The 23,049-nt window shown below is 49.6% G+C and overlaps 1 protein-coding gene and 1 long non-coding RNA gene across 2 annotated transcripts in view; one reads left to right on the plus strand and one right to left on the minus strand.

The window, feature by feature from the left end:
• Nucleotides 1-1,020: 1,020 nt before the first annotated feature.
• On the minus strand, nucleotides 1,021-8,205 carry LOC120367571 (uncharacterized). The gene is made up of 2 exons (XR_012518835.1): nucleotides 8,017-8,205; nucleotides 1,021-2,470 (listed from the first exon to the last, which is right to left on the minus strand). It is a non-coding gene; the product is annotated as an uncharacterized LOC120367571 (long non-coding RNA).
• Nucleotides 6,954-23,049, plus strand: part of USP13 (ubiquitin specific peptidase 13) — a 123,985-nt gene continuing 107,889 nt past the window's right edge. Inside the window, exon 1 of the mRNA XM_039478645.2 lies at nucleotides 6,954-7,223. Coding sequence (XP_039334579.2) covers nucleotides 7,065-7,223 — 159 coding nt within the window. The 5' untranslated portion in view covers nucleotides 6,954-7,064. The remainder of the gene's footprint in view (nucleotides 7,224-23,049) is intronic.

Genomic DNA, 23,049 nt, shown 5'->3' on the forward strand with positions numbered 1-23,049 from the left:
ATTTTGAAAATAGAAACAAAATCTTATAACCTAATCCCAAACATAACTATTTAAATTTTCCAGTCTTGTCAAAATGCGTATTTTTATCCCGCTGCAATAATGTTATATAAGCATAGCAAGCATGTTAAGCAGGATTCTATAAACATATTAAATCAATCATTTTCATAATTGTCATTTTAAGTTTGTATAAGCATCTTTGAGTAGATGTATCCCATCTAACAGTTTCTCTGCGCTTAGATGTTTTCCCTGGTTTGATTCCAGCTAGTGCACCATTGGCATTCTGGTGCACAGAGATGGGACTCAAGTGTGACATGTCCTCAGTCCTCTAAGGGGCCATGGATGGGACCTGTGGTGATCAAAGGCCTCAGATTAGTAGCCTCTGGCTGCAAGATGCACCCTTGACTGATCGCTGTACAAATACCATTTTCAATGTTCGCCATTATATGAAAACAGTTAGAATGCATTTTTACAGTGATACGACTTCCATTTCCATTATTATTACTACTCATTGAACTTGTAGTGTTTTTATAATTGAGTTTTAATTAATTTTTTATAGTTTAATGTATTTTAATAGCAAGCTTTTTTTTCTCAGATGGAGTTTCACTCTTGTGCCCCAGGCTGGAGTGCAACGGTGCAATCTCGGCTCACTGCAACCTCCACCTCCTGGGTTCAAGTGATTCTCCTGCCTCAGCCTCCCTAGCAGCTGGGATTACAGGTGCCAACCACCATGCCTGGCTAATTTTTTGTATTTTTAGTAGACATGGGGTTTCACTATGTTGGCCAAGCTGGTCTCAAACTCCTGACTTCAGGCAATTCACCTGCCTCAGCCTCCCAAAGTGCTGGGATTACAGGTGTGAGCCATGGTGCCCAGCTTAATAGCAAACTTACAGGAACAGTACAGAAGACACGTGCCTGTAGGACAACTCAGAACATACAGTGAATGGATCAAATCTACTGTCATGACAAAAATGCTATAAACACGATTTACTCGTTTTTAAAAAAATCCAAATGTTGGCACTGTCCAGAAAAATTTAACAGGTCTATTTATAATTATTACAAAGTTGAACTGCTGAAACTTGTTCATTGAAATATTTTTTTTCCACTTTCTGAGATTTAATTATATAATACAAGCTTGGAAATTCATTGTTTTCATAATTGTTTTGATGATATCTATTATAGCATCAGAAATAAACACCGTATCAGTGAACATTATCAATCATGTGTATTATCAATCAACGCCATAATGCACTGATCAGAAAAAAACATAACGAGACATATCCACATTCATTTTTTGTGATATCCCTAATCAGGACTCAGAAGTCCCAGAGACTAAGGCAGTGACTAGGAGGGAGGAGGGGAAGGGGTTATTGGTGGATGGGTCCTTATATATTTCTTTCAAGACCATTTTATTTACCAAGTCTGACAAGGGTATAACCTTTTGAGTCATAAATATAGTAGACAATATCAATAATTAATGATTCTTAAATGATTCTGGCTGCTCCCCAAGCAACCATTCCACTCCTCCTGCACGGAGAACAGCTGTGTGATTAATCAGCATGCCCCCATCCTCCTTGTCATTGGTCAAATGATTGATTGGTTCAGGGATGATGTCAACCAATCTGTGCCTGGCATTCTCCTGGTTCCAGTGATTGATTCTGCAGAATACAAGTGATGTAAGGTGGAATAATCAAAGACATATCCAGAACTCTTGAAGGTTTGGTGAAGTCCTTTTGGATGGCAAAAACATCAAGTGATGACTTTAGACATTTTTGCTGGGAGAGCCAAAGAAAATCATGGTCCGATATAGACCATTAATATCAGCATATAAATGGACTCGATGCACAGGAGGCAGGCATTCCTCCTCATGAGAGAATGCCCTGAGCTCCATGGGATGTTCAGCTCCACCTGCAGCCCAGTAAGTGTTGGGAGCATGCCCTGGTAATTGCAGCAACTCAAAAGTAACTCCACGTATTTCCAAATGTCCCTTGGCAAGGATGTTTCTTCTTCACCTTTGACAACTATTCCTAAGTCTAGTGTATTCCCTAACTTCAACAAACGAACCAACCTGTCCTCACAGCCTCCCACAGTTACTATCCTGTTTTTATGCATGGAAATTTTTATTGAGAATTTCTTATAGTGCTGGTCTCCATTTCTTTATTTTATACTCTTCTGTGAGCCAGTACTTGAAGACTGCTCTTGGTAAAGCAATGAGCTCTACACTTCCAATCCTGTCATCGTATCTTAGTTCTTTTCAGGTATGACCTTCCAGGACATTCAATAGAGTTGGCTTCTGTTCTCCTCATCCTTTCTTCTCTTGGCACCTACCACTGCACCCTTCCGGTTTCCCCCAAAAAAGAGGACATACTTTTGTAGCTTCCTCTTCTGGATTCTCTCTCTTTACTGGACCTGCAGATTTTGGAGTATCCCAGGAGTCCATATCTGTGTATCTCCCAGGTGAACTCTTCTAATCCTGTGGAAACAGAAGCCATGTCTCAGACGGCAATGAGGCCAGATGGTGGATTCCTGTCCACTGAAATATTTTGACTTGCATTAATGCTTCATCCCCCCACATTTATATAAAAAATTCACACACAAATGAAAACAGAAAAACTGCCAATACCTGATTTCTGTCCCCTGTTTTTTCACTCACAATCAGATACTTAGGTATCTTTTGACCTCATGGGGAAAAAAATTAGTAATGTTCAGATCTACCAATAACAGGAAGATAATTTTTCTTTTGAGAATGAAATGTTTCCCATGATAGTGGATTCTTTTTTTTTTTTTTTTTTTGAGATGGAGTTTTGCTCCGGTTGCCCAGGCTGCAGTCCCAGTGATCTGGGCTCACTGCAACCTCCACCTCCTGGGTTCAAGCGATTCTCCTGCCTCAGCCTCCCAAATAGCTGGGACTACAGGCATGCGCCACCACCCCCGGCTAATTTTGTATTTTTAGTAGAGACGGGGTTTCACCATGTTGCCCAGGCTGGTCTTGAACCCCTGACCTCACGTGGTCTACCCATCTCGGCCTCCCAAAGTGCTGAGATTACAGGTGTGAGGTACCAGGCTGGGCCCATACTGGATTCTCAAGCATATCCTCCAAGTGTGCAGCCTGCTAGCGGGATACCTTTTGGCACAATGTTACCCGTGCGGCATGGATAGCACACAGGTTGGTGTCTTCAAAAAGGCCAACCAGACAGGCCTCACTTGCCTCTTGCAAAGCACCGATACCTGTGCCCTGGAAGTGCCTGCCTGTTTTAAAGTCCCGAGCAGTGTCTCGCAGCAGACGCTGGAAGGGAAGTTTGCAAATCAGGTCAGTGGGTGATATCTGATTTCACTGAGAGCCAGTACCAGGCCTTGAGGATGAACCAGGTTTCTTTGCCCCTCTGGTAGAGGGTGCACCCCTGCGCATGGCTTTTGCAGCCAGCTGCTTCCTGGGTGCTTTCCAGCCGATGGATTTGTGGGCAGTCGACTTTGTATCAGCCACAGTATACAGCCCTCCTCACTCACCCCTTCTCCTTCTGCTGGAGCTCTGCGAGTGAGAGGCGGCGCTGTGTTGGAGAGCGACCCCTGAGTTTTAATCAGTGTTTAAAGCAATACTTGAGGCTGGGCACAGTGGCTCACTCACGTAATCCCAGAATTTTGGGAGGCCAAGGTGAGTGGATCACTGGACATCAGGAGTTCAAGATCAGCCTGGCCAACATGATGAAACCTTGTCTCTCAAAAAAAAAAAAAAAAAAAAAATTATCCTGGCATGATAGTTCCAGCTACTTCGGAGGCTGAGGCAGGAGAACTGCTTGAACCCGGGAGACGGAGGTTGCAGTGAGCCCAGATGGCGCCACTGCACTCCAGCCTGCAACAGAGTGAGGCTCCACCTCAAAAAAGAAAAGCAATACTTGCACATAATAAAAATGAAATTGGGCCGGGTGCGGTGACTCACACCTGTAATCCCAGCACTTTGAGAGGCCCAGGTGGGCGGATCACGAGATTAAGAGATCGAGGCCATCCTGGCCAACATGGTGAAACTCCATTCCTACTAAAAACACAAAATTACGTGTGAAAGTGGGTGCCTGTAATCCCAGCTACTCGGGAGGCAGGAGAATCACTTGAATTGGGTGCAGAGGTTGCAGTGAGCCGAGATTGTGCCATTTCACCCCAGCCTGGGCAACAGAGTGAGACTCGGTCTCAAATTAAAAAAAAAGGAATCATACAGAAAGCTAAAAAGTAGCAGTGTATTAGTCTGTTTTCACACTGCTGACAAAGACATACCTGAGACTGGGCAATGTTCAAAAGAAACAGGTTTATGGGGCTCACAGTTCCATGTGGCAGGGTGAAAGGCACGTCTCACATGGAGGCAGACCAGAGAAGAGGGCTTGTGCAGGGAGACTCCATTTGTGAGACCATCAGCTCTCATCAGTGAGATTCATTCACTGTGACAAGAACAGCATGGGAAAGACCTGACCCATGATTCAATTACCTCCCACTGGGTCTCTCCGAAAACACATGGAATTCAAGGTGAGATTTGGGTGGAGACACAGTCCAGCCCTATCAGGTAGTAGCTTCTCCTCTAACCTCAGGCTTTCTGTTCCTCACCGCAGATCCTGACTGTCACTAGTTGCTTGTGTATTGCTCTAAACACATCCTAAAGCCAAACAAGTGGGCATGCATACACATATGTACATCTTCAGGGGCCACGTTAAAAATATTTACCTCGGGTACAACCACCTGGAAGGAGGCCCCTGGTGTACAGGATGTGCCAAAGTGCCTGCTGTCTACTACCAGTCTTGTGTTTATTCCTTGCTTTTATACATGAATTTGCCCAAGTTGCTTTTTTCATAGTGATATTTGGAGATTGTTCCACATCGGCGCAAGTAGAGCGACTTCGCTCTTCAATGGTGCCGTATTTCACCCACTTTCTGCGGAAGGGTCTCCAGGTGTTCCCCAGACTTTTGTTACTTGAAACAGTGCTGTAACAAATGTCTTTACACAGCCTAAATTCATCTATCCGTGGCGTAACTGTCTAGAGAAGGGAACGCTGGGGAAACAGTATGCACGTATAACGTTATCATTGGCATTATCACATTTCCCTCCAAAGAGGTTTATCGTTTTTATCCCCGCCGGCACCGTACCTGAGGGCCGGACTTCCCAAACGCAGGCTGACTTGGTGTATCTTTCTCAGCCCGCAGCAGGAAACACAGCGTGTCACTGATGCGGCGTGCGTTTAATCTCAGATTAAATTTTAAGTTTTGCAAAACCAAGTTCATCTCTGTAATTGGAGAAGGCATCCATGAACCTGAAAGGCAACAAGCTGATGAGACGTAATCAAGGCGAAGGCTCGCTCAGTGTCTGCCAACGACGAAGATGACAATAGCGTCTGAGTTTCGCTCAGTGCCACCTCCTTCTCCGCAGAGACGGGCAGCATGTGGGAGCGGTGAGTTGTAAGGTGGTTTGTGGTGACTGAGACGCGCTGAGGGTGTGGAAATCTCAAGACAGGTCTGGAGAACGAGGGAGAGTAACAGAGAAATAATTTAAGAAAGCAGAAAGAACTTAAAGATGATCTCATCTGGGAGAGGCTTACAAAAATTAGCGTTTCAACGGACTATTTCCCGCGATGTCTGCGTTTCCTTAACCGGCAGGGATTGCTGGACAATCTGCCATGAAATATGCTGCGTTTAGTTAGGGAACCTCACAGGCCTCGAACCTGTCTGTGGTTTTTTGGGGGGAATGAGATGTGCTGTGACAGGCTCTGCTTAAAGATCAGTCCCCAGCCCAACCCCAGTTCATTTATTCTGAGGAACTGATGAGCGACACAGGAATGTCTGGGTCTGCCTCCAAAATCCTCACATCCGGCTGCGGATCGTTCGGCATGGGAACTTGGACATGGAAGAGGCTAAAGGCAGAGAAAAGCAGAAAGCCTCCCGGTGCCCTGAAGAAACCTTGACCATCCCTGAGTTCCCCCAATACGCAAGAAAACCCGAATTATTATTGCTCTCTGTCTGCGCGCCCACACACACACACAGAGACACACACACACAGACACACAGACATACACACAGACACACACACACAGACACACACAGACACACACAGACGCACACAAAGACACACACACACACAGACACACACAGACACAGACACACACACACACAGAGACACACACAGACACACACACAGACACAGACACACACACAGACACACAGACACACACAGACACACACACAGACACACACACACCGAGACACACACACACACAGACACAGACACACACACACAGACACAGACACACACACAGACACAGAGACACACACACACAGAGACACACAGACACACACACAGACACACACACAGACACAGACACAGACACACACAGAGACACACACACACACACACCCCCCTCTATCCTCACCGGATCTTATGTTCTCTCTCTCTCTATTTTTTGAGCTTCGCATGGGAGAGTGAGGAGAGGTTTGTTAGGGTCACACCAGAGCCCACGGCACGATGGCAGAGGAGCCCCATGGTGGGTTCCAGGTTCGCACATCGAGTCCCGCCCCAACCCGATCCGGGACGACACCGCTCTGGTCCTCCGCTGTTTCAAAACCCAGCGGTTTTACCCGCAGGCCCGCTGTGTGCGGCCCTCGGAGCTGCCCCGCTCGGAACCGAGCGCCGCGCGGTGGTTTCTCGGGTGTCCCCTGCGGCCGCCAAGGTTCCTCTCCCGGCCCCTCCCGGTGCTGCGGCTGGGGCTCCACCTCCCTGGCGCTCCCCCTCCCCGACGCACCCCTCCCCACTGCGCGGCGCTCCCCCACCTGCCTCCCCCCTCGGCGCTCCCCCACCTGCCCCCCTACCAGCGGCGCTCCCTCCCCCCGCGGCTCTCCCCGCCACCCGGCGCTCCCCCCACCCGCCTCCCGCGCGGCGCCGCAGCTGGGCCCGAGACTCGCCATTGGATTAAAGCAGTAGCGTCGCCAGCCCCAGCCCCAGCCCCGCGCCGCCGTCCCCGCCCCGCGCGCACTCGGCTCCCGCGGCTCCGTCCGCTCCGCTCCGGCTGCAGCTGCGTCCTCTCGCCCGGGGCGGCCATGCAGCGCCGGGGCGCCCTGCTGGGGATGCCGGGCGGCAGGAAGATGGCCGCGGGGGACCTGGGCGAGCTGCTGGTGCCCCACATGCCCGCCATCCGCGTGCCCAGGTCGGGGGACCGCGTCTACAAGAGCGAGTGCGCCTTCTCCTTCGACTCCCCCGTAAGTCGGCGCCGGGGCCGGGGGCCAGGCCTGGGACCTGCCCGCGCGGCGGACTCGGCCCCGGGATCCCCGGGGAGCCCCAGCCCCTGCGGCCGAGGCCGGGTCCCCGGGCTGCTCCCCAGGCTGGAAGCGCCGCCCCCGGGAAAGACGCGAAATCCAGGCGCTCCCGGCGCGACCCGCGCCTCGCAGAGCGTTCGCATCCCCCCCGGGCCCGAGCGCGGGGCAGGAGGGCGGGCCTAGCCCCCAGACCCCGACCGCGGCCCTTCCTCCTCCTCCTGCGGGCCGAGCCCCCACGCTCCCGGGACCACCTGCTTTGCCCGGGACCCCGCGCCCGGCGGCTCTGATTTGCTCTCCGGCGTCTCTCCCTCCACGTCCCATCCCGCCCCCTCCTTCTCTTGCCTTCGGCTCGTCGGGGCCGGACGGCGCGGTGGCCCCCACCTGTCATCCCAGCACTTTGGGAGGCTGAGGCGGGTGGATCACCTGAGGTCGGGAGTTCGAGACCAGCCTGGCCAACATGGGGAGACTGTCTCTACTAAAAATGCAATTAGGCGGGCGTGGTGGCGCGCACCTGTAACCGCATCTACTGGGAGGCTGAGGCGGGAGAAGCACCTGAACCCGGAGGCGGAGGTCGCAGGGAACTGAGATCGCGCCACTGCACTCCAGCCTGGGCGACAGCGGGACTCCGTCTCAGCACGAAACACACCTGAGAATGTCAGAGGAAACCCTCGGTGCCTCCCCTCGGGCAGCAGAAATAGGGGTTCTGCCGGGCTGTGGTGGTTTCCTTAAGCCTTACCCTTCTGAATGAGTCACTGGGCCTGACACACGCAAGTGTGAATTACTGAAAGTTCGGTCCCGAGTCGTGACCCGGGGAAGGGAGCGGAAGCTGGGAGGGATCGCGGCGGCTGCTGGTGGGTTTCACCTGGTTCTGTGTGAATGTGTGTGTCCCTCTCAAGAGTCAGAACGGGCTTCAAAGTGACTCAGCTGTCTGGCGTTTATCAGGCCTTTCTGAGGACCAGGTTATTTTTATCCACCCACTTTAGAGCTCATGTGTCACCCGGCAGATCTCAGTGCTTCGGGAGGCCCATGGATTGGATGGGCCGAGGCAGGTCTCACAATTGTCTAGTACGTTTTGTTCATAGTGTGTGGAGTATTGTCAGAGGGGGAAAGTCCAAATGAGCGGCAGCGTTTCCAGAGTTTCCTTTATGATCCATGGGTTGATTTTCGGTGGCTTCGAAGCGTTTTTGCTCGATACACACTGGAGTCTCAGAATTAGTATCCTCTCTGTGACATTTAGTTTTTTTATTTACCGTAATTCCAGATCATTTGAGGGATAAAATCTAACTCATTTGTTGATCGCTTACTTTGTTTTTTCTTTCAAAAAGACCCACAGAGTGGAGTTTGACAGTCGGCAGTCCTTTTATATACAGGACGTGGTCCTTAATGTATTTGACAATGCCGTTTTCAGATGGTACGGCCAGCGCCAGGCAGTTCCCACCACTAGCTCCTAAAGGTGGGGAGGGATGAGGGGCCTAACCTCAGGTTCTTACCCTCAGAGGAAGAAAGCGGCCTCAGTCTTTTAGGACAGCACAACATGGTATTGGGTCCTATGACTTTCTCCATGTTTGATTTGGGCTCTTCTTCAAGTTCTGCCTATAAACTTTGCTCTTGGAAATGTTTGCTGCATGATGTAGTACATGGCAGGTGTGGGGAAAAAAAGCATGATTGTTTTAATTCACTTTCACAAACAGTTATTGGGAGCTTCCTCTGTGTGTCTCTAAAATGTTGCTGTTCTAGAAACATCTTATCCAGTATAGACTGATTATTTTAATCATATCACAGCAGTTCCTTGGGGGAGATTGGGATTTATTTACAAGGCTGATGAATCAATGTATTTCATTATCTGTGTTTCAGGGGAGGAAAGGAAGGAAGGTTTGATAATTCTTAAATTCTTAAAGCACAGTTTTTTTTTTTTTCTTTTCTTTTCTTTTTTTTTTTAAGATGGAGTTTCACTCTTGTTGCCCAGGCTGGAGTGCAGTGGCGTAGTCTCAGCTCACGGCAACCTCCGTGACTGGATTCAAGCTATTCTCCTGCCTCAGCCTCCCAGGTTGCTGGGATTACAGGCGTGTGCCACCGTGCCTGGCTACCTGTGTATTTTTTATAGAGATGAGGTTTCACCATGTTGGTTAGGCTGGTCTTGAACTCCTGGCCTCAAGCGATCTACTCACCCTGGCCTCCCAAAGTGCTGGGATTGCAGGTGTGAGCCACTGCACCCAGCTGGTATTTTGTTATGGTATGTGACACTACACTAAGAATCGGATAAGGGTTTCTTCAGCACCGACTTTGTGCTATCTCATACATGTATGCCTGTTAGGAACATAGAGAGCAAAATCCATGGTGCTAAACACACCAGAAACGTTAATCCACAAGTGTGGTGGGAGGTCTTAGGGAAAAGGCCAAAGCCAGCTGAGTGGGAAAACAAAATTATCCTTGCATTGGTTACTTTTGAAAGAGGTTACGTACAAAGATGGGTAGAAAGCATGGGAGAGCAACATTCCAGGCGAGGGAAATTATACCTGCAGAGAAGATATAAAGTGTGAATATTTTCTAATTTGCTTGTAATGTGTTTAGAAACAAAGATACATTTGGCAAGCAGCAAGAAGTGAGGTAGAACCAAGCAGAGAGTAGATGACGAGGGGGTGGAATGGGGAACCTTTCATCTTGCTTTTATGGGGTCGGTTACGGAAAGCGATTCTCGGTCCTGTGACCTAAAGTGGTGCCGGAGGAAGGCTGCGAATCAAGACACCTTTATGACGGGCCTGCGTGTCTCAGGCCCGTCTGTAGACCTCTGCCTTTCCGCACATTTGTGGGAGATGACAGTGCCAGCATCTCTCCTGCCTTCTCCCACTGCCGAGGGCTTCACACACAGCACGTGCTCAACACCCGCTGTTTTGGGCTGCGGGAGCATTGCTTTCACGTAGCCCTTTGACTTCACCTGAGGCCCACTCAGCCACCTTGATGTGCAGGCTCCCCTCTCTATGGCTTGGTTCATTGCACAAGGTCCGTAATGCGCCTTCCCAATGGAGCTTCTTTTCTGTTCTTTTTTTGAGACGGAGTTTCGCTCTTGTTGCCCAGGCTGGAGTGCAATAGCTTGATCTTGGCTCGCTGCAACCTCTGCCTCCCGGGTTCAAGTGATTCTCCTGCCTCAGTCTCCTTAGTAGCTGGGATTACAGGCATGCACCACCATGCCCGGCTAATTTTTTCTTTTCTTTTTCTTTTTTTCTTTTTTTTTTTTTAGAGACTGGCTTTCTCCATGTTGGTCATGCTGGTCTCAAACCCGTGACCTCAGGTGATCCGTCTGCCTTGGCCTCCCAAAGTGCTGGAATTACACGTGTGAGCCACCGCCCCCGCCAGAGCTTCTTTTCAAGACTAATTTCCAGTGGTTCTTGTTCTATGAATCATTTCCATATCGTGCCCCACTAGATCCCGTAAGCATTCCTGTCTAACCCCCGGCGACATGTTCACGTGCCTGTCTCTGCCTTTGAGTGCTGGCTTCCTGGAGAGTGGAGGCTTTGTGTTGCTCCCATCAGCTGCCTAGCATCTGGAATATACACCAGGACCTCAGTGAAGGCTTTGGAAATGTGTGAATTCCATGGAGTTACAGGCTCTGCACGTGGTGAGGATAAAACACATGAGAAATGTTGAGAAAGGAATCATGGGGGATTATCACATAGAATGTGGTGACTTCACCGATTTGTGGGGAACAGACGTGACGGAAACAGCCCAGACTAGCTGTTTGAATCCTGTCTCTTCACCCAGTGTGTAACTTCTTGGAGCCCCAGTTTCTCCATCTGTAAAATGGAGACAATAACAACCTATCTCAAAAGGTTGTTTTGTGGATTAAATAAATTAAAACATAAAGTTTGTATGGCCAATTAGTGATCACATACATACTTGCTTTAAGAAAGGAAGAAAGGCCGGGCGCGGTGGCTCAAGCCTGTAATCCCAGCACTTTGGGAGGCTAAGGCGGGTGGATCACCTGAGGTCAGGAGTTCAAAACCAGACTGGCCAACGTGGTGAAACTCCTTCTCTTCTAAAAATAAAAAAATTAGCCGGGCATGGTGGTGCATGCCTGTAATCTCAGCTACTCACCTGATTGGAGGTTGGGGTGTGATGGCAGAAGAATTGCTTGATCCCAGGAAGCAGAGGTGGCAGTGAGCTGAGATTGCGCCACTATTCTCCAGCCTGGGCGACAGAGCGAGACTCCGTCTCAAAAAGATAAAAAAATAAAAGAAAGGAGGAATGAGAGAACGGAAGGAAGAAAGAGAAAGAGGCAATTGCAGGTTGTAAGCCCGAGTCTGGTTGTCAGGGTTACGCCCGAAGTTCTGTGTGCTTACGTGGAGGAGGGCCGTCTTGGTTCACACTCCCACTCATAGCCTTCCTGGACCAGCATGGACATCCCCTGTCTCTGGGTTGTTGAGCTACTCATTTATCGGGGTGTACTTTGTCCTGTGTCTCTTCAGTTCTCAGGTGGTCAGTTCCAGTGCGGTGAGTCTCTGGCTTGTCCATGCGTGAGACTCATTAATTTTTTTCCTTCCTTCCTTCCCTTCCTTCTTTCTCTCTCTCTTTTTCTCTTTCTTCTTTTCAGAGTCTCACTCTGTCACCCAGGATGGAGTGCAGTGACATGATCTCGGCTCACTGCGAGCTCCACCTCCCAGTTTCAAGCCATTCTCCTGCCTCAGCCTCCCGAGTAGCTGGAATTACAGACGCCCAACTAACTTTTTGTATTTTCAGTAGAGATGGGATTTTGCCATGTTGGCCAGTCTGGTCTCGAACTCCTGAGCTCAGGTGATCCACCTGCCTCGGCCTCCCAAAATGCTGGGATTACAGGATTACAGGCCTGAGCCCCTGTGCCCTGCTGACTCATTTCGTTTTCTAAGACCACCTTCCTCTGTGATCACTTGTCAGGGCTCAGACTTCATCCTTTCCTCTGAAAGTCTGTGCTGGCGTCTATCACAGCGCAGTGGCCCCAGCCTGTCTTCACAGTTTGCCCTCCTGCTAATTCTGCCCCCTCCCCACCTGCACTGTAAGTGGGGCTGTTTGTGCCTTGCCTTAGCTTGGGTCAATTGAGAATGGGGAGGCTTAGACAAGGCAGTTTATTTTGGAGTTATCCCAGGGAACAGAAGTGGAATTATGAGCAAGAGAGGCAGGAGAGCCAGTCCAAGAGTGAGTTGTGGAGCTGGCTTCCACAGTGGCAGCTAGAGCTGAGCCTCACTGGGGACTCCCGGGCATCTGCAGAGTGTGCTTCAGAATCGTCTAGTTGAGAACCAGCAGCAGGGAGCGCAGTATTCCCCCCGGGCTCCCATCCCCCATGGGTCCGCGTTTGTTCTAGAGCTGGAAAAACCCTCACTGTTCCAGGCGTGTTTCTTCAGGGGCTGAGTCTGATGATGAGAAGTATTTTGCCAGGCGGGGCAGGCTTCCCCAGGCTTCACAAGACCAGCAGCTGCTGAGAAACAAGAGGTCCTCAGCGCAGCTGACGCTGAGACTGTGGGGCCACACCTCCTGTGACCGCCCGCTGCGTACAGTGGCTGAACCGAGAAGGTGGCCCGAGGGGCTGTGAGATGCAGATAAATGGTCGCCCCGACACCACCTCTTCTCCCCTTCCCACATCAGGACTGTTGTGTAAGAGGGGGCGTTTTTTTTTCTCATTTTTGGAGGTTCTGAGAAGGCTCAGAGATACTGAGATGTCACTTCTGCTGCTTGGTCTTCCTGGGAGTCTTTGCAAAACCGTGGTGGATAGGGGCCTGACGGGAGTGTCAGGTTTAGATATCCACCAGGAAGGACTTTGAGACCTCCACCTGCTTTCGGGAAGACTTCACGTTAGGGTTCAGTAAATCCTCTGTCTTTCTGTCCTGTCTTCCACAAGCGTTTGTGGATGAGCCTGGCATTCTCCCAGGCATTGCCAGTAATAATCATGGCATCTCACGTGTATACAGAGCTATTTTCAGAGTGTTCTCCCTGAACCAGCAGCACCACATGTCCGGAAAACTGCTGGTTCTTGGGTCGCACACCAGACCTTCTGAAACAGGACGTCTGCAGGTTGGGGTAGCAGTCTGTGGTTTTTTATTTTTGTATTTTTTTTGAAGCAGAGTCTCACTCTGTCACTGAGGCTGAATACAGTGTCACGATCTTGGCTCACTGCAACCTCCGCCTCCCGGGTTCAAGTTATTCTCCTGCCTCAGCCTACCGGGTAGCTGGGATTACAGGTGTGCACCGCCATGCCTGGCTAATTTTCGTAATTTTAGTAGAGATGGGGTTTCACCATTTTGGCCAGACTGGTCTTGAATTCCTGACCTCAGGTGATCCGCTCACCTTACCTCCCAAAGTGCTGGGATTACAGGCGTGAGCCACGGCGCCCGGCCACGGTCTGTGTCTTAATAAGCTCTTTGGGTGATTCTGAGGCATGCTGAAGTGGGGGCCCTCCCTGGAGGCCGTACGTCTTTCCAAGCCTTTGTTGTTAGACCTACACAAACTCAGTTAATCTTCACAACAGCCTATGTTGTATACTCTCGCCATTTTGCAGATGAGGAAACTGAGGCACCAAGATGACACAGGATGTGGTAGAGGTGGGATATGAATCCAGATTGTCTGACTCTAGAGTCTGCTTTTAATAAACCACTTTAATTTGTTTTAAGTGTACAATTCGGCGGGATTAATTACATCCGAATTGTTGTGTAACTATCACTACTGTTGATACCTAGTTTTCCATCATTCCAAACTGAAACTCTGTATCCCCACTCTCCCTTCTCCTGGCCCCTTGTAATGGCCATTCAACTTTCTGTCTTTATGAATTTGCTTATTCTAGGCGCCCTGTTTGTGTCTGGCTTATTTCACTTAGCAGAACGTTCTCAAGGTTCAGTGTTGTAGCATGTATCAGAATTTCCTTCCTTCTTGGGGCTGAATAATATTCCATCACACATAGGTGCATGTATTACATTTCATTTGTCCGTTCATCTGTTAATGGACGTTGGGTTGTTTGTACCTTTTGACTGTTGTGGATAAAGCTGCTTCAATTGTTGGTGCACACGTCTTTGTTTGATTTCCTGAAGAATCTCTGCATTTTACCATTGTACTATGCACGTTGCTTTGCAGGCAATGAGACTTCCCATCCTAGTGCTTACTTGTAAGGAGGAAAAAAAGTTAATTTCGGATCTCTGTGGAAAACTCTTCCTCCGAGTGGATAAACTGATACAGGCAGTAAAGCAAAAATTTAGGAGCATGTAGACACTTTTTTCCGCTTTGAAGATATAAACTTAAAGTCAATCTTACTAGTTTCACGTGTCAGAAGTTTCCTTCCAAAAGCAGCTAGCTGAAAAATTGTTCTCCAGCAGTGATTCTCAAGCTTTTTGACCTCTTTATACTCTTAAATATTTTTGAAAACTGCAAAAAGCTTTTGTGTGATTTCTGTTGCTATTTGCCATATTAGAAATTAAAACTGAGGGCCGGGCGTGGTGGCTCAAGCCTGTAATCCCAGCACTTTGGGAGGCCGAGGCGGGTGGATCACGAGGTCAAGAGATCGAGACCATCCTGGTCAACATGGTGAAACCCCGTCTCTACTAAAAATACAAAAATTAGCTGGGCATGGTGGCACATGCCTGTAATCCCAGCTACTCAGGAGGCTGAGGCAGGAGAATTGCCTGAACCCAGGAGGCGGAGGTTGCGGTGAGCCAAGATTGCGCCATTGCACTCCAGCCTGGGTAACAAGAGTGAAACTCCGTCTCAAAAAAAAAAAAAAAAAAAAAAAAAAAAAAAAAAAAAAAAGAAATTAAAACTGAGAAAAATTGAGAACAATTCAAACAATTGCATTCTGTTAGCTTTTGAAATGATGATGTCATTGCATGTCATGTAGCCTTGGAAAAATGCCACTCTATGCCATGAGAGAAGGAGAGAGAGAGGCAAATAACTTCATGTCATGAAAATGGTTTTGACCTCCCAAATTACTTACAGAGTATCTCTGGGGTGTCACAGAGTTCCCGGGCCTTACTTTGAAAACCAAAGTTCTAGAGTTTAGGCAAGAAGACATCACCGCTTATCCCAGTCACATACTTCACCTGAAATGTAGCTTTGATGGGTTCACATTAAATTATTATCTTAATTTTAGCTTAACCATAGATGTTGTATGTTGTATGCGCATTCTTTTTGAAGCAAATTAAAATTTAGAGAATTTGATGGACACTTTTTGAAAAAAATTAGCACTACTTGAGCTAGGAATTGACTATTTCGGAGACAGGAATTTTTTTTATTCTCTGAATCGTGAGTTTCATTGTAGGGTAACTTGGCTGGGCTGTTTCTTTGGGGAAACTTAAATGTTAGTGTCTTGATTTTTTTTTCCTTTGGCTACCAGTTGGGAGACTATTCTAATCTCTTGCCTGGCAAGTATAGGGGCCTGTTTGCCAGCACTCAGGGAACCTGGTGGGTTCAGAGGGTGAAGGCGGTCTCAGCATCTGGGTGTTGGATGCCAGCCGGACATTGCCTGTTGGTTCTCAGCTGTGTCCCTGCTTTGCTAAGCTTCTCCCATCATTGCAGGGGTGGCTCCTGGACACTGCGTTTCCCAGCGTCTGTTGGTGGCAAGATTCTGATATTGATTCTTCCAGTAAGAGATCTGGAAGGCAAAAGAGAAGGAGAGGCCGCTTTCCTATTGCAGCTGTGGCACCGACGTGATGTTTTCCTAGCAGCTTCTGAGTGTCCTTCTGGGACATAGTCACCTCAGTGGTGGGGATCTGATGGCGTCTGTGCAGCTTCTGGTGAGGCTTGTACATCCCGATTTCCTGAACATAAGCAGTGATTTCTCCGACTGTGGCTCTCACTGCCCTTCCTGTGATTTTGTAAGCTTTAAATTTCCTGTATCAAATCTCTTCCTGCCTGTAATACCTAGAATAGTGTCTATTTTCTGACCAAGTCTGGATTGATACACATACATTCTCTTGGTCCTCACGTATTCAGGGTGGTGCCTTTATTCTTTTTGTTTTTGAGACGGAGTTTTACTCTTGCTGCCCAGGCTGGAGTGCAACAACGTGATCTCGGCTCACTGCAACCTCTGCCTCCCGGGTTCAAGTGATTCTCTTGCCTCAGCCTCCCCAGTAGCCGGGATTACAGGCACACACCACCATGCCCAGCTAATTTTTGTAGTATTAGTAGAGATGGGGTTTCTCCGTGTTGGTCAGGCCGGTCTCGAACTCCCAATCTCCACCCAAAGTCTGGCACTGCAGGCGTGAGCCACTGTGCCCGGCCAGTGCCCTGTTCTTTTTTTTTTTTTTTTTTGAGACAGAGTTTCGCTCTTGTTACCCAGGCTGGAGTGCAATGGCGCGATCTTGGCTCACCGCAACCTCCGCCTCCTGGGTTCAGGCAATTCTCCTGCCTCAGCCTCCTGAGTAGCTGGGATTACAGGCACGTGCCACCATGCCCAGCTAATTTTTTGTATTTTTAGTAGAGATGGGGTTTCACTATGTTGACCGGGATGGTCTCGATCTCTTGACCTCGGCCTCCCAAAGTGCTGGGATTACAGGCTTCAGCCACCGCGCCCGGTCCGCCCTGTTCTTAACTGAGCCTGTTCTTTCCTGGAGCTGAGACCTTTGTTTTCACCTGCTTTAAAGAATCAGCCTCCAGTTGTTTGCCAGGAGAGGGAGGGGCCGCTTGGAGTGGAGGTGGCGTCTGGAGCTCTGACGGCTCCGTAGAAAGCCTTTCTCTTTATTTTAGCTCCTTCAGCCTGTCTTCCAGAGTTACCTGGAACTGCCAGTTCTGGAGTCCTTTGGACATTCTGGGGTCAGATCAGGGTGGGTCTCAGCTTTCCCTGCCGCTGGCCCAGGAGGCAGCTCTGTCAGCGTCTTAGTCTTTTAGCTTTCATTTGTCTGCGGCCCAGCTTTCCAAACTTTCTTGCTATAGTTTATGTCTTTAAAAAATCCCTTTGCTGCCGGGCGCGGTGGCTCAAGCCTGTAATCCCAGCACTTTGGGAGGCCGAGGTGGGTGGATCACAAGGTCGAGAGATCGAGACCATCCTGGTCAACATGGTGAAACCCCGTCTCTACTAAAAGTGCAAAAAATTAGCTGGGCATGGTGGTGCGTGCCTGTAATCCCAGCTACTCAGGAGGCTGAGGCAGGAGAATTGCCTGAGCCCAGGAGGCGGAGGTTGCGATGAGCCGAGATCGCGCCATTGCACTCCAGCCTGGGTAACAAGAGCGAAACTCCATCTCAAAAAAAAAAAAAAAAAAAAAAAAAAAAAAAATCCCTTTGCTGCCCTTTGATTGGGGATTCAGAAAGGAGTGGCGTGGATGTCTGCGTGCCATTTGCCCTGTGTACCCTGAAGTCCTGGTTGTCCCTTTTAGACAGTAGTTAATTACCTTTAAAGTTGTCCCAGTTTTAGAGCTTTGGGATGCAGGAGGTGATGCTGACCGTGTCAGGAAGACCTTTTGGAAAAGCACGTGTTCTCCGCTCATTTCAAATCTGGACGTCTGTGGGACTGTTAATTCGCTTCCCCCTGCCCCCCGCCATTCCTCTTCCTATGGCCTGGGGCTCGGTTAGAGGAGTGCCCCCCATTCCTCTTCCTGTGGTCTGGGGCTCAGTTACAGGAGCAGCCCCCGCCATTCCTCTTCCTATGGTCTGGGCTTGGTTAGAGGCGCCACCCTCCCTTCTAGTGCCCCAGGTTGAGACATGAATGGCCACCACACCCGGCTAATTTTTGTACTTTTAGTAAAGACAAGGTTTCACCATATTGGCCAGGATGGTCTCGAACTCCTGACCTCGTGATCCATCCACCTCATAGATTACAGAGTAATCCCAAAGTGCTGGGATTATAGGCATGAGCCACCACACCCGACCTCAGATAACTTTTAAAATACGGGTCTGATCATGTAATTTTCCAGGCTTGAAATCCTCAGTGGCACCATTCAGACTTTTCTGACATGGGACATCACCTCCGTTCACCTTGTTGATGCAACTTCCCTGCCATCTGCACACGCTCTGTCCCAGCGGGTTTTCTCGTCTCCAGCTGCTCCCTGCCCTTGCCCTCCATGTGCTCACTCATGCCCCTGTATTCACGGGAACGCGTTCTCTCAGCCCTCAGCCCCCTAGAAGAGCCCTGTTGGCCCTTTAAGGCCAGCTCAGGTGTTCTCCGTGAGGACTCGTCCCACCCCAGAAGCTGAGTTGGATATCTGTTTTCCTTTGCTTTCCCTTTGTACATCTCTGCCATGGGTGGCAGAGGTCTTGGAGAATTAAAAGGAAAAGAGTAGAGAACTGAAAACCACATCATTTGTGAACCTGTGCCATTAAGCCTGCATCTTTTCTGATTTTCTTTTCCTTTTCTTTTCTTTTTTTTTTTTGAAACAGAGTCTCGCTCTATTGCCCAGGCTGGAGTGCAGTGACATGATCTTGGCTCGCTGCAACCTCTGCCTCCTGGGTTCAAGTGATTCTCTTGTGTCATCCTCCGAAGTAGCTGGGATTACAGGTGTGCCCCACCATGCCTGGCTATTTTTTTTTTTTTTTTTTGTATTTTTAGTAGAGATGGGGTTTTGTCGTGTTGGTCAGGCTGGTCTTGAACTCCTGACCTCAAATGATCCACGCACCTCAGGCTTCCAAAGTGCTGGTTTTACAGGCATGAGCCACTGTTCCCAGCCTGATTTTCTCTCTCTCTCTCTCTCTCTCTCTCTCTGTGTGTGTGTGTGTGTGTGTGTGTGTGTGTGTGTGTGTTTGTGTTTAAAGATCATGGGCATATAGTTTAGAACAAAAAATGTTATTAAAATTAGCCAATTTGGTGTTTTCATGTTATCTTATTATCTGAAACATCATAGGTTTGACCCTTGGAAAGCCAGGGAAAAGAGTCTTGGGTACTTGAAAGTGTTTCATGTGTTATGATTCTAGGGCACTGGGTGAAAGGTCCCACATGTGGCCCTCGGAGATGGCAGGAGAGCTGGGCTCTGTGGTTGCAGGTCAGGCCTCTGTCTGGTCTGTTCAGTATTGTGGTGACAGTTAGGACTCCCCTTGTTCCCGTGCACAGGGAAGATATGAACGGGGTAACTATTTTCAGGGCTAGAACATCAGGACAGGGCAACAGTGACAAGAATGTAATGAATCTGAATGTGCCTTTGGACGGAGATGCTGCCTGAGATGCAGGTTCGTGCATGCTTCGTGTGGTAAGATTGGAAAGGAAAGGCTGGGCACGGTGGCTCATGCCTGTAATCCCAGTATTTTGGGAGGCCGAGGCGGGCGGATCACCTGAGGTCAAAAGTTTGAGACCAGCCTGGCCAAGATGGCAAAACCTCGTCTCTTCTAAAAATACAAAACTTAGCTGGGTGTGGTGGTGGGTGCCTGTAATCCCAGCTACTCAGGAGGCTGAGGCCAGAGAATCGTTTCCACTCAGGAGGTGGAGGTTGCAGTGAGCTGAGATCGCACCACTGCACTCCAGCCTGGGCAACAGAGTGAGACCCTGTCCCCCCCAAAAAAAAAAAAAAAGATTTAAAAGGAAACATTCTGCTTGGCGTTAATAACAAGTGTTGATATTGATTTCTGTGCAGGCTGCACCGATACTTACTGATACTTACTGTGCAGTCTGCACTGCAGCAGGTACGTCGGGGTGGAGGGGACATGAGTAGGAGGGAACAGAGGACTGTGGAGGGAAGAGCGCTACGGAGACCTCCATCTCGTGGACTGTGTGTGCTGGTTTCAAGTGTCTGTCATGGAAGGTCCAGCATGAGTTCGTAACTGCCTGAGCTGCCTCTGGCCATCAAGTGCCGATTATGAATCACACATTATACCAGGCACTATTATAAACGCCATCTCATTTAATTATGATAGTAACTGGCTTACATGTTGTAGGTACTATTTTTGCCCGTTTTACAGATGAGGCAATGGAGAGTCAGAGAGGTTAAGTAATTTATTCAAAGACGGCTTCATGACAGAGGTGGTCTTTAAACCCCGATGAGTCATGAAGTTAGACCCTGTAGCCCTTAGAGGATATTTAAGGTTTTTCTTTTCTTTCTTTCTTTCTTTTTTTTTTTTTTTTGAGACAGAATCTTACTGTGTCATCCAGGCTAGAATGCCATGGTGTGATCTTGGCTCACTGCAAACTCCTTCAGGGTTTGAGTGATTCTCCTGCCTCAGCCTCTTGAGTAGCTGGGACCACAGGCACACACCACCACACCCAGCTAATTTTTGTATTTTTAGTAGAGACAGTGTTTCTCCATGTTGGCCAGGGTGGTCTTGTACTCCTGACCTCAAGTGATCTGCCTGCTTTGGCCTCTCAAAGTGCTGGGATTACAGGCATGAGCCACTGCACCTGGGCGGACATTTAAGCGTTAAACAGTGTGGTGCTCAAAATTTGTGAGTGGGGATTTTAGGTCTGGGAATAAGCCACGAAATCTAGAAGCATTACTGGCCTGGACAACTGGAATCTGGAGAGGCGGTGCTTTGGAGCATGGGGGTAGACAAGGGTGTGGAGGGGACCCGCTGTGCGTGTGTGTGACAGTACATTGTCTTATGGAATAGAAGATTCCTGGGGAGACAGGAAAGCAAGGTTGAATCCTCTGTGGGATGTAAAAGAGGTTGGTCTGGATAGGGTTAGACCTGAGGGACAGCCGGTCATGAGCAAGGGAACAGCGTGAAGACGGGGGTCCTCTGGTGCTGCTGTTCTGGAAGTGGAGTGAGGAGGAGGTGGGCTGGCTACAGGAAGCAGGGTTGAAAGTAAGTCACTGCCGGGTGCGGTGGCTCACACCTGTAACCCCAGCACTTGGGGAGGCTGAGGCGGGCGGATCCCCAGAGGTCGGGAGCTCGGGACCAGCCTGGCCAACATGGAGAAACCCCATCTCTACTAAAAATACAAAAAAAATTAACTGGCATGGTGGTACGTTCCTGTAATCCTGGCTACTCAGGAGGCCGAGGCAGGAGAATCACTTGAACCGGGAGGCGGAGGTTGTGTTGAGCTGAGATCGAGCCACTGCACTCCAGCCTGGGTGAGGAGAGCAAAACTCCGTCTCAAAAAAAAAAAAAAAAAAAAAGAGGAAGTAATTCACATATTGTGTCCTTTGCGGAAAGCCGCTGACCTGCTCCTTCAGAGGTGCCATTTGGGGCCGGTTCTGCCGCGGAAGGTCCAGCCTGTTCTTCGGAGGAAGCCTGAGTGGTGTGGGTTCTCTCTCTAGGTCCCCAGCTTCACGGCTGGACTCGGCTGATCAGGGAGAGGCCGTGCGGGCCGCTGTGACTTGCAGCCTCTTCACCAGTGTCTCGGAGCCACTGTTTTTGTCAGAGAGCTGTCAGTCTGGAGTGGCCGCTTACAGGGACTCCAGCTGTCCTTCTGCATCGGGGGGCGGTGGAGCTGGAAAGGCTGCCGGAGCCTCTCTCCTGCCCCAGGGAAGCCCAGCAGGCCCTGTGCCTGCTGCCTGCCTGACTGGGGCTGCTGTCCTGTGCATGCCTGACGGGGCTGCTGTCCTGTGGCTGCCTGACGGGGCTGCTGTCCTGTGGCTGCCTGACGGGGCTGCTGTCCTGTGGCTGTCCCTCCTGCTTTCCTTGAATGCAACAGCCTCCAAAGAAAGAGAAACTGCTCTTTTCCCCAGGCCCCCACGACAGACAGCGGGTGCTTGCCGACAGCCGCCCACCTGGCTCCTGCCACCAGAACGGCATCTGCTTCTCTGCAGCGCCAGGCAGCCTGCAGGGGGCTGGACTGGCCGGGGTTCAAATCCACCCCACCGACTACTTTGTGTCCACGTGACTCCGGCTTTGATTGACGTCCCTGAATTCCCGTGAGCCTTGGTTTCCCCTCTGTAGCGCCTTACCTTGCCGGGTGGTTGTAATCACAGCTGTGAAGTTAAACGTGTCTCACTGCTGAAGTACGGTTCCCTCCGAGAGGAAGATGAAATGGCATTTATGGAGTCTTGGGGTTGCCGAAGAGACATCTTTTACTTGGTAATTCTGCATAAGGCTCTACCCAACAGTGAGTGCTTTTTTGGCCTTTTTTTTTTTTTTTTTTTTTTTTGAGGCAAAGTCTCGCTCTGTCGCCAGGATGGAGTGCCGTGGCGTGGTCTCAGCTCACCGCAACCTCCGCCTCCCAGGTTCAAGCGATTCTCCTGCCTCAGCCTCCCAAGTAGCTGGGACAACAGGCACGTGCCACCACACCCAGTTAATTTTTGTATTTTTACTAGAGACACTGTTTCACCACGTTGGTCGGGCTGGTCTTGAGCTCCTAAGCTCGTGATCCACCCGCCTCAGCCCCCTAAGTGCTAGGATTACAGGCGTGAGCCACTGCGCCCAGCCTTGTTGGCCTCTTTGATGGGAACTCTGTTCCTGGCCCTTATTCATACTCTAATTCAGCTCGGAGGGATGGGCTGTGGGTTAGCCTGGAAATTCAGTCTTCATATTCTCAGGGGGATTTTATCCTGAAGAAAACCATCACCTTTTAAAAATAAAAATATGCAAGGACTATAAAAGGTGTGCTGTGGGCAAGGTAGTTTCGCATGTTCTTTTTGTACGTGGGAACTGCCGCAGGGGCTCTGTTCCATGTGCTCAGATACCGGTGGTTTCCACATCACCCATCTGTCCTGAGGGTGCTCCAGTAGCTGACTCTCGTGCTCTGCCCCCTGCACTTCCCCAGCTCCGGTGGGGGACAGCGTCCTCATTGCGCAAAACACCTGGAGGAATGATTCGGTTGTATACTTTCCAAAAAAGTTAACAAAGGGTGCCTCAACAGAACAGTACATTTGTAGTGGACTCCAGACCTAGTTGTTGAGACTCTGCCTGTAGCTGTGTAGGACCAGGCTGTACAGCTGTAATGCCCAGGAGTCCTCTGCAG

This window comes from Saimiri boliviensis, chromosome 8, assembly GCF_048565385.1.
Source record: "Saimiri boliviensis isolate mSaiBol1 chromosome 8, mSaiBol1.pri, whole genome shotgun sequence".
In the NCBI taxonomy this organism is placed as follows: Eukaryota; Metazoa; Chordata; class Mammalia; order Primates; family Cebidae; genus Saimiri; species Saimiri boliviensis.